General features: G+C 38.5%; 1 protein-coding gene across 4 annotated transcripts in view; it reads right to left on the bottom strand.

Annotated features, from left to right (window-relative positions):
- Positions 1–284: 284 nt before the first annotated feature.
- Positions 285–11,810, bottom strand: part of igf2bp3 (insulin-like growth factor 2 mRNA binding protein 3) — a 34,357-nt gene continuing 22,831 nt past the window's right edge. Inside the window, exons 9-16 of one of the 4 annotated variants that reach the window (XM_058753030.1) lie at positions 11,189–11,324; positions 10,957–11,091; positions 10,715–10,786; positions 7,859–7,981; positions 7,655–7,729; positions 7,424–7,555; positions 7,206–7,319; positions 285–2,954 (exon numbers count right to left, since the gene is read on the bottom strand). In XM_058753030.1, coding sequence (XP_058609013.1) covers positions 2,856–2,954; positions 7,206–7,319; positions 7,424–7,555; positions 7,655–7,729; positions 7,859–7,981; positions 10,715–10,786; positions 10,957–11,091; positions 11,189–11,324 — 886 coding nt within the window. In that variant the 3' untranslated portion in view covers positions 285–2,855. The remainder of the gene's footprint in view (positions 2,955–7,205; positions 7,320–7,423; positions 7,556–7,654; positions 7,730–7,858; positions 7,982–10,714; positions 10,787–10,956; positions 11,092–11,188; positions 11,325–11,810) is intronic. The other 3 variants (XM_058753031.1, XM_058753032.1, XM_058753033.1) reach the window with 3 other exon arrangements.

The following is an 11,810-nucleotide window of genomic DNA, read 5'->3' as shown; positions in this document are numbered from 1 at the left end:
TTCTTTATCCACAAAGAACCTTTTGTGAAACAAAGGCTCTTCAGATGTTAAAGGTTCTTATGGAACCATTTAGACAAAAAGGTTCTTCTATGGCATCGTGAACCACCTTTATTTTTAAGAGTGTAGGGGTCACTGTATTGGAACTGAAATGAAACTAATATTTGGGGACGGGAGGGAGGGAACGACCTTCCAGTTCACAAATCAAATGCTCCCAAATACACACACGAAACTGTAAAAACATTCGACAAATATGGACACAAAGAACAGCCAAGGAATTACAAACAATGGGTGCTAGGAGCCAACTTGACTTTTAATTATTTTCTTTGTATCAGAGGCATTTGACAAGTGGAGGTGTGTGAGGGCACACAAGCACGGTCGGAGGGGATGTTGCTCATCATGCTGAAATCGGACCACTTTTTCCCCCGGAACTATTCTAGCTCCCGGATTTCCACATCACATTCCCACTGAAACATGACTCACCACACAACACAGCCATGAAATGAAATTGGATCAGATCCCCGTCAAAAAAAAAAAAAAAAAAAGTTCCACAAAAAAAAAAAAAAAACCTGTAGCATCCATAAGACATGACAAAAGTAAAAAAAGACTTCATTGTTCATATTCCATAAGCAAGAAATGAAGCAGGCCCTTGAAAAACTCTTCTATAGCCATCATTAATCAGATCCCAAATAAACACTTTGACTTTTAATACAATACTTATGCAAGAAATAAAGCCCAATACAAGGAAGCCACACCACCAAACCAAGAAGCAGAAGAAAAAAGCAATAAGGTGAGGTTTCAAATCAGTTAGCAGAGAATAAATTGCAGGCAAAAACGAAATCATTTTCTCACTCATCTTTAAAGTCTAGCCATACATGATTTTTTTTTTTTTAATGATATATTTTTTTTCTGTGAGGAAAGGGGCAGATGGAACAAGACCCTATAGATTCTAACACATAGCAATATGCCTCTAATTTAAATACTTTTCTAATAAGAGGTAGATCAAAAACGGTGTAAGAGAAGGGTGGAAAGAAAAACAAAACGATCACTTGTGCCCCTCTGGTCAGCGCTCGGCGCCACGCGCATACCCAGTGCGGAAGTGTTCGCGAGGGACTTGAGGTATCGCTGCGCGCGCTGGAGGTCTCAGGTGAGACGGAGCCCACCCTTTCCTCAGCTGAGGTAGACAATGGCCTTACTAGTGTGGAAGCATGGATGCACTCTTTTACCACAATCAAATCATATTTACATTCTGCATGAAAACAAAAGGAATATTGGTTTCTCAGATTCTTTACTAAACGTTTTTTCTTTGCTAAAGTTCATTTTTTATATATATATATTTTTTTGCTTTTTTCACTTTGAATGATAAACGAAAGATATAAATGAAACCGTTTGCGCGTCCATCTCTACCGTTACTGCTTGTTAGCCTAGAGAAGCGCCCTTTACTATTGTAACCTATAGCTATCAACGCAAAAGCATCAGAACAGTGTAACTCCCCGAACCCCTGACATGCATTGACTGACGTTAAACACTGAAAATCTTCGGCATGTAAAGCCCAGTTTGATGCGAAAAAACAAAAACAAACAAAAAAAAAAATTAAAAAAAAGCCCGTCCCAAGACCAAACGGAGCGCGTTATTTGGAAAAGGAAAGGGAGAAGAAAAAAAAAAAAAAAAAAAGATGAGCACGGGAAAAGAAAAACAACCTCAATCGGGCTGGTCGTTATATTAATTTGATAGACAACTAGTCGCGCCGAGGATGAGGGGGTGTCAAAGAGGTTACAGCAGGACCTTGCTTATCCCTGACCTCTATTGCTTGCATCCAACCCTAACTGAAGTGTAATGAAATGCGGGTGAAACGTCTGCTACCGCCGAAAGAGTTATTAGCATATTAGCATGGCATTGCTGCGGTATGTAGGGGTGGCGTTATTTCTCATTACCTTGACGGTGTTCAGAGGGTGGTGGCTCCTCAGCGACACTGAGGCGCTTTTCTTTTCTTTCTCCTATCTGTAGCTAACACAGAAGCCCAAACTCTGCTCTTTTACCTGTGCGACGCACGCAAACGTGTATTTATACAGTTAGTTATTCATCGCGCGCGGCAAAAGGAGCAAGGCGGAATTCGAGCATCATCCGTTAACTACAGACTAAATTTTACATTTTCTTAAAAAAATAAAAATGTTCAAGAACTATTAGCTTTATAAAGTATACAAAATACCACAAAGCAAAATAAAAAAAAAAGAACAGAACATTTTTTTTAATATATCATTTTCTTTTTTTCTGAGGTACTCTAGCCTGAGGTAGATCAGTAAAATGCATATTAACTTGGTTTCCTGGCCAACACCAATCAACACTTCCCTCAGTCATAAGTGGCAGTGTTGCTCCACCTTCTTTCATAATTTTATATATGTGTATATATCTATTCATCTATAAAATGCATCAGAATTTATAAAATGCCACTATAGATCCCAGGACAGCGTACTTCCATCAACAATCCTTTTTCCATCTCAAGCCAAAGACCTTAAACCCCACCCTGTGTCACCCATTCCTTACCCCAAAAACAGGCTTGAAAAGCCTTTTATACTCAAATGCTGCATTTCCCAATAAACTCATAACCAAAACAAAGTTCAACATCTGTCAATTAAGGTCTGTGCAGTTACCGTATTAAGGCAAGGACTGGGTGGCTGACTTTCTTACGATTTGTTTGAAAGAGGGGGGATTGTGGTGCGGGGAAGTGCAGGTGTACAAATCTCACTGAAACTTCAGGAGGAATGGGTGTAGAAGTGGGCGGGGTTGTAAGGACATTCCCTGACCCCTGAGATGGACGCGTCCTGTGTCCTTTCAGTCTCCGAGAAGACGCAGTGGCTCTATTTCCTCCGGGCGACTGGTGGACCTGTGGCCGAGGCCTTGGGCTGCTGCTGCCGCCTCACCTGAGAGATAATCTCCTGGATCTTCCTCTGGGCCAGCTGGTACAAATGAAAAAAGAAAGCGGGGAAAAAAAATAAATAAATAATTACTCCCAGCAAAATAACTTAAAACCATCAAAATACTTGAGCAATAAATGGAAACTAATTTATTTTTTTAAGTGATTATATAAATTGGACAAAGCTGTGGGGGTATGAATAAACTTAATTTATAACTATTATTATTATTATTATTATTCTTCATTTAAATATTAATTACTACATTTTTAAATCATCATTTAAATTATTAAATTACATCAGCGCCAATGGCCTTGTGGGTAGCGTGCCGACATATAGCACTGTTGTGAAAGTTCGAGTCCTGGCTCGTGGACGTTTCCCAATCCCATCCCCCCTCTCTCCCACGTCGCTGCCTATCTAATAACTGTCCTATCATAACACAAAACCCACCAAAAATAAATAAAATTAATTACATTACATTACTATTACCAGGGGCAACATGGGGTTTAGATTCCCCCCGCTATATCAGTAATCATGGAATCCTCGATATCAGCCCCACTGCAATTTGGGTGGTTAGCCAAGCCCAGGCACAATTTCTACCGAGGGGGACACTCCACCCCCAAGAACACAATTTATACCGAAGGAGCCCCCAAAACTCTAAACACGCCCCTGGTTCTATGTGGATGCTAGAGGGTGCCAGATACCCTCAAGTGAATGCAAAAGCACTCTCAGTTGAAGTTCTGGCAAACTACTCCGTGTGTATGTCTTTGCGCTCTGGGCAGCGTCAAAAGATATTATTTGAAACATGTTTTTGCAGTTTTGAATAATGTAGCCAATCACAGACATATCTGTTGATTTCTTGAACGCAATGGCCAATCAGAAACGTAAATATGGTATATGGATCAATTCTCACTAATTAGTTGCTTATTAGCATGCCTGTTAACATTGACTGTTTATTAGTGTTTATAAAGCACATTCTGCATGATCATATTCTACATCCCTAATCCTTTCCAATACCTACAGTGGGGTATTTGATCCCTTGCTGATTTTGTACGTTTGCCCACTGACAAAGAAATGATCAATCTGTAATTTTAATTGGTAGGTTTATTTGAACAGTGAGAGACAGAATAACAAAAACAATCCAGAAAAACATTTTTTTTAAAAAGTTATAAATTGATTTGCATTTTAATGAGTGAAATAAGTATTTGATCCCTTATCAATCAGCAAGATTTCTAGCTCCCAGGTGTCTTTTATACAGGTAAGGAGCTGAGATTAGGATCAGTCTCTTAAAGGGAGTGCACCTAATCTCAGTTTGTTACCTGTATAAAAGACACCTGTCCACAGAAGCAATCAATCAATCAGATTCCAAACTCTCCACCATGGCCAAGACCAAAGAGCTGTCCAAGAATGTCAGGGACAAGATTGCAGACCTACACAAGGCTGGAATGGGCTACAAGACCATCGCCAAGCAGCTTGGTGAGAAGTTGACAACTGTTGGTGCGATTATTCACAAATGGAAGAAACACAAAATAACTGTCAATCTCCCTCGGACTGGGGCTCCATGCAAGATCTCACCTCGTGGAGTTTCAATGATCACGAGAACGGTGAGGAATCAGCCCAGAACTACACGGGAGGATCTTGTCAACGATCTCAAGTACGGGTGTCGCGATATACAGATGATATATTGATAACCGTGATATTCAAAGCAACAATTATCGATATCGTGTTAATTTAGTGTGTGACGATATACCGGTATTGGTGATAACCGCAATATTTAAAATGAACAGGATTGATAACACCACATGTAAATACTCCAGCGCCAGTACCTGGTTGACGTCCAGGTGGCAGTATTGCGCCTTAACCCTGACTCCTGTCAAACAAGACGACGCAGCGCTCGCAGCTATCCGAGAAGAGCCGTGTTCAGAGTAAGTTGCCATTATTTTACTAGTCATTAGAATGGGAAATGTTACATTAACCTGTTAACAGAGGTTTTCTGTGTTCATATATTTCAGTAAAGGGGGATTATTTTAATAAGTACCGCTTTCTCTTTACTCGTCTTATTTTTGTATTTGCAATCAATACGGCCTGTGCATAGTAACACTTCATTTCTTTGTTCAAATCTGTTAAGTTACACGATTAAAACTGATCTTGAAAAACTGAGCGACTACATTGCTACATTAAACTCTGTAAAATGGTAAGTTGGTCGCAGTGCCATGCACTTAATGCCTCATCGGCAGTCATTCTAGATGCCCATTAAAACTGAATTAGCAGCGCTCTTACCAAAGTCTCTTTAAGACAAGTCAAGTCATGTCACTCGGCGGCCATCTTTGAAACGCCTCTCGGGCATCCAAGTGCAGCTCCTATCCCTTTGAATGGGAAACATCAAATTTTCCAAAACTGTTCACTAAGTTTACGATTAAATTTCATATTTGAAATCAAAGAAATCTGACAACAACTGTCATAAATGTTTCTTTTGCTCAAATAGCGTTGTAAAAAGCTAATTTTTCAGGCTAGATCAGCCAGTGCGCATGCGCAGTCCTAAGAGCACGTCTCAGAATCAGGGGTGCAAACTCGTCAGGGGTGAAAAAGGTGACAAAATCCAGCTCTTTGCCATCAACTCAACTCGCCGTGTTTGAAGGAGGAGGAATGCTGCCTATGACCCCAAGAACACCATCCCCACCGTCAAACATGGAGGTGGACACATTATGCTTCAGGGGTGTTTTTCTGCTAAGGGGACAGGACAACTGCACCGCATCAAAGGGACAATGGACGGGGCCATGTACCGTCAAGACCAGGGCATTGAAGCCAGTCAGGGCATTGAAAATGGGTCGTGGATGGGTATTCCAGCATGACAATGACCCAAAACACACGGCCAAGGCAACAAATGAGTGGCTCAAGAAGCAGCACATTAAGGTTCTGGAGTGGCCGCCAGTCTCCAGACCTTGATCCCACAGAAAATCTGTGGAGGAAGCTGACAGGGTTATTCCACCCCAAAATTAAAATTGTCATTAAATCACTTACACCCCCCCCACCCTATGTCGTTCCAAATCAGTCTTCGGAACACAATTTAAGATATTTTGGATGAAAACCGGGAGGCTTGTGACTCTCCCATTGACTACCAAACAATTAACACTGTCAAGGCCCAGAAAAGTATGCAAGACATTGTCAGAACACTCCATCTGCCATCAGTGGTTCAACCGTAACGTTATGAAGCTACGAGAAAACTTTGTACGCAAAAACACAAAAATAACGACTATTCAACAATTTGTCTCCTCTGCGTTCAAATCAAAAGTGTAAATAAACGTAGATGTATCCGTGAGGTGCGGCTGACAGAACAGCGTACGCAGTTTGCATCCAGCGGATGCTCTCCAAAATGGCTCTACATTGTTGAATAAAGTCGTTATTTTTGTTTTTTCTTGCGTACAAAAAGTACTCTCGTAGCTTCATAACTGTTGAACCACTGATGGCAGATGGACCATTATGACCATGTCTTTCATACTTTTCTGGGCCTTGACAGTGTTAATTGTTTGGCAGTCAATGGGACAGTCACAAGACTGTATATATACTGATACAATTTAAGATATTTTCATCCAAAATATCTTAAATTGTGTTCCAAAGACGAACAAAGCTTTTACGAGTTTGGAAATCCCTCCTGAGATGTGTGCAAACCTGGTGGCCAACTACAAGAAACATCTGACCTCTGTGATTGCCAACAAATGTTTTGCAACCAAGTACTAAGTCATGTTTTGCAAATGGGTCAAATACTTATTTCACTCATTAAAATGCAAATCAATTTATAACTTTTTAAATGAGTTTATGGATTTTTTTTGTTGTTATTCGGTCTCTCACTGTTCAAATAAACCTACCATTAAAATTATAGACTGATAATTTCCTTGTCAGTGGGCAAACGTACTAAATCAACAGGGGATCAAATCATTTTTTTTCCCACTGTAAACTTAAAAACGACCTTAACTAATAACAGGCAGCAAATTAGGAGTTTGAGGTAAAAGTCGAAGTTAATGGTTTGTTAATACCGAGAATTTGACCTTAAAATAAAGTCTGACCATAAATACATTTAAATACAGTATTTCAAAAATACATATTTCATTAAACATTATTCATTTTAATAGTGATCATGTATTAAGTTAGATTCATTTTGAACTCCACATCAAAAGTTTGGCATGTCAACATCACGTTTTTACCATCAAGCCGGGATCAGAGAAAGTATTTTAACATCAGAAAATGACTACATTTAGCCCTTTTCTGCAGCTCTAATGTGTCTAAAAGCTCAATCACCTGGCTTGCATAGAAGTGGCCTGTGATTTTTACTACTACTTGGTCGTTTTCATCAGGCGTCTGGTCCCGCGGGACAACCACCTCTGCACTGGTCAAGTTCTGTAGTTCATTCACCTAAAGAGAAACAAGGAGCAGCTATGAACGCTGAGGATAAACGCATCTGTAAAGCAAACATGAGCACTAAAAATTGATGCTATAAATGTAAAGTGGCCATTTACCGTTTTGCCTCCCTTGCCAATGACTCTGCCAGCGGCGAATGATGGCACTTTTATGTGAGCCTCTAATTTAACCTCTTCCTTCGGTCCAAAGAAGTTCTCCTCTTTTAACTTCCCAAAGATACGTCCCTGAGCCTAAGAAAAACAGCACTGAGAATCAATGCATGAATATACAGTCAAATGAGTGAATATTCATACAGTGGCTCAATTCATACAATGTCACAACATTTTTACCTTGAACTGTGCCTCTGGTGGTCCAGTAATAATGACCATTCTTTGCTTGGTGTCAATTCCATCAGCAGGCGCAATCTATCCCGACATAAATGACAGATCTTTAAACTTTAACACCGCTACAGCATAGGATAATACAAAAATGATAACTAATACATTTAACAAACAGTATCAGGGTCATAAAAGGTCATGCTTGCCATCACTCACTTTGATTGACGCACCAGCAAAGCGGCTGAGCTGTTTAATGTGCTGGCCCTGCTTGCCGATAATAGCACCAACTGCCAGAGCAGGAATGAAGAGGTGCACGGTTTCCGACTCCACCTGTGGCTGCTGACACAAATACACTCATGAGTTAGGATTACACATTTAACACCAAATAAATCTGCTTTTTTGGAGACATCCAGAGAACATACAACAAAACAGACAAACAACATCCTGGGAAAACATTCACTCTCAGTCAATTAACTACTCTCAAAATTAAAAAATTTAACAAGTCAACTATTCACCATCAACAGAGGCTACAACATGAGGAATCAAGACTTGATCTTTTGAATTCACATGGCTTGGAAATATTGCCAGGTTAATAACTCGCTCATCCCAAACAAAAAACACATTCCAAGTATTCCAAGTACGCTGCAAAAACAGCTCACTCACACAATCCTGATGTTAACCGGAAACAAACACCCTTCTTATTCAACAACCAGAAAATCTGCTCACCCAGTTATAGTGAGAATACATGTAGGAGAGATGCTTTAATTCTTTTGGTAGAATATTTTTAATAAATTGCCTAATTCAGTCTGATCTTATCTGTGACGCGCACACGCACCAAAAAAAAAAAAGAAAAAAAAAAAAAAGAAAAAAAGAAAATCCATATGCAAACTCAAAAATAAGATTTAAAAGTCTTACTACAATGAATTATATACAATATTTTAAAAAGCAAAGATAAATTATACTTTAAGAATTATATTTAATAATTTAATTTAAAAGAATTTCAAAAATGTCCATTAATGTACCAAGTAAAAACATGTCCTATCATTTAAAGCAGGACCGTAAAGTCAATGAAGAATTAGAAAAATCATAAAATCAATTCTTTCAATAAACATACATAAGTCTTGTGATAAATTCTACAACTTGTATATACACACACAACATGGTCATTTTTATTTTCCTAAATGCATAAAAAGACTAACAAGAATAATAGATATTTGATTTATAACTGGATTCATTTCCTATGAATATAAATTCAGAATGGGTTTAACATAAGATGTGGGTATTTGAATGCAAATAATAATAATAAAATAAACTGCTGTTGAATAAACTGTTGTAAGAATTACAGAACTTAAGACACTTGGAACTTCTGAGATGGACAACACCAACACGGTGTATTAACATACAGACATCTGTCTCCACATCCCACTGAGAGAAAATGCGGGAAAACGCCTCTTACATATGCATCAGTTCCTTTTCATCCCCTTCCTTCCCCTCACCCATCCTTCCCTCCACTCTGCTCTGCTCAAAATGGTCAGTAATGGATTGTAATGTTCTACATAAATGCAAGTGATATTTACAGTCATGTTAGGTATTATTTGAATTGTCTCAGGGCGTCTGGTACAATGGGCTCATTCTTACAAGTAGTAAACTAAAAGGTAATACAGATCCTAAGAGTTTAGAGAGATTTTGCATACTGTAGAGGGCGGGTCAGTTTCCAGTGGTTTCTATGCAAAATTACCTTTTGTCCCAAAAGGTGTTAACTCGGTCAATGCAAATTCCGATCGTTAGCTCCTGTCTCCATCTCGGGGGATGTTGGTCTTGGTCTGGGGTACTTAAGGAAATGTTGCAAAAGGATCGGGGCGATTCTGTAGCCAGAAGCCCGTAGTGTGGTGTGTCTCTATACTTCACACTATGTATTTCTAAAAAGTCAGGTATGCATCTTAGATTTATCTTTGAGAATTCTATGTTTTGTATTGATATCTCTGAATTGGCTATGTAATTGACATAATGCATATTTACCTGACTGATAATAAATTGTTACATTTGATCTTATTCTGTTTTACTCCGTAATTATTGACTCTAGTAGAATACATTGTATCCTTGTTAGCGACATGAGCACATGAATGAACGAGTAAATATAAAATAAAGAGTCACTAGAATAATCAAATATCAGAAGAATAGTAATTAGAGACAAAACCAATTTGCATTTCAACCTGAATTCGAGGTTATAATATAATGGAGTCAGATTAGTTAATAAAAATTGAGTCAGATTTGAAGTTAACCTAGATTGAATATCTTTGCGCGCTGAAAAGAACGAACACACAGGAAACCTTCACCCACGATTGGATACTGTCCTTGGACCAAATTCGTGGACCTTACACTGTTAAAGTCATATCTAAAGAGGCATTTATTAAAAAGGCACAGCAGCAAAAAAACAAAATCAAACATTTGAGATCAAACCACTGCTGCTCAATTTACATATGAATTATAATTTTTTTAAAGGCATAGCAGCAAAAAAAAAAAAAAAAAAAAAGTCAGTGTAAATGGTCAGAAAAGACGATTAACTAGTCTTCCCTTGTATTGTTACTTTCAAAAATGTTTTTCACATTTATATCAACCAGCTATTTGGGGGTCATTTTGTTTTTAATTTATATAAATCTACCAATGACAATTAAGCAAATATTCAACTTGAGAACAACTCATAAGTCTCTAGGGCAATATGGGCAAAATACAAACACTAATTAGCCGATATAGACACCTGTGCATTTCATCCTAGTTGATGGGTTAGTCTAACTCATGTTATTCATGCCCTTACCATCTAACTGCAAACTTGACAACGTTCGTTCCCACCCATCACCAACACACACACAAAGCACTTTAGGTCTACGTCCATACACGTTACGTGTTAAACATCAGACCCGCAGCATTTCAGCATCTCTGTTAGCTGTGGAGGCTGAGCGACACCCCCTGGGGCAGCGACTAATCTGGGAGCAGACGTTCGTCCCTTCAGCCAATCCAGTAGCGAGCAGCCAAGCCATGCAGTGCATGGTGGGTAACAAATAAAAAACTTACAGAAAAGGCTGTGCTGCTGCTGGAGGAGAGCGTAGAGGCCCAAAATGGCACCTCACCCCCAAACACGCTGCACTACGGGAGAAACACACACATTAACATGCACACTCCCACACACACACAGACTGTAGGCGCCCACTTCACATTTTGCCGTTACATACATGAATGCGTGCCCCACTCATATAAAAGTGTACACCAAACACAAACATCTCACACAAATACACAATTTTATCCAGTTTTGTTACCCCAAATGATTGATAGCCAGCTTGAGCACCAGCTGGAGGTCCTGATACCACAGAGGGTGACATCCCTCCACTCGCTGCACCGGGAAAAATACCCAACGCGTTCAGATTGAGACCTGGAATCAGGTTAGATTGTAGCTAGGGGAATAAGAGGGCAGAGGTTTTTTTTCCTTGAAATCAAGTTGTTGTGCTGTACGCAATTTTACACGAAGATGGAAAATCATTGCAGGCTTACATGCATGGCAGCTACGTCATTCTCGTAGGACTCACGGATTTTCTTCATGATTTCTTCTTCTGCTTTTGCACAAGCTTCTAATGTACCCTTGACGGTGATGGTGCGCTCTGGGTTATACAACGTCAGATCCTGCAGACTGGGATTGGGGGGAAATGTGGAAAAAGTGATTGAAAAAAAAAAAAGCAGCAGTATAAAACCTGTTTTGTTACCTAAAATTATTCAAATTAAAACAAACACTAAAATTACTCAAACTAAAAAAGCCAAACAAAGCAGTGTGTAAAAACAAATGACAAACTCACAATACAAAAAACAAACAAAAAAACAAAACCTGAGTTGAATTTAGACTGGACAAAAAAAAATAGCCAATTTAAAAAAATAAATAAATTAATTAATTTTTTTTTAAAAAGTATAATGAAAACTAAGTGCCAACAAAATTATGTATAAATATGAAATAAAACATACAAAATATAAAAACAGAAACAAATTCAAAATACTAAAAATATAATATTTTATAAGTGCTAAATTAAACTCAAAAATCACATTCAAAATTAATAAATAATAGTATATAAACAATCTAAAAAAAATAAATAAATAAAGTGCAAGTTAACTCCAAATATTTATA

Source organism: Onychostoma macrolepis, chromosome 19, assembly GCF_012432095.1.
Source record: "Onychostoma macrolepis isolate SWU-2019 chromosome 19, ASM1243209v1, whole genome shotgun sequence".
Lineage (NCBI taxonomy): Eukaryota > Metazoa > Chordata > Actinopteri > Cypriniformes > Cyprinidae > Onychostoma > Onychostoma macrolepis.
Note: the sequence above shows the minus strand (reverse complement) of the source record. Positions and strands in the feature narration are given on the sequence as shown.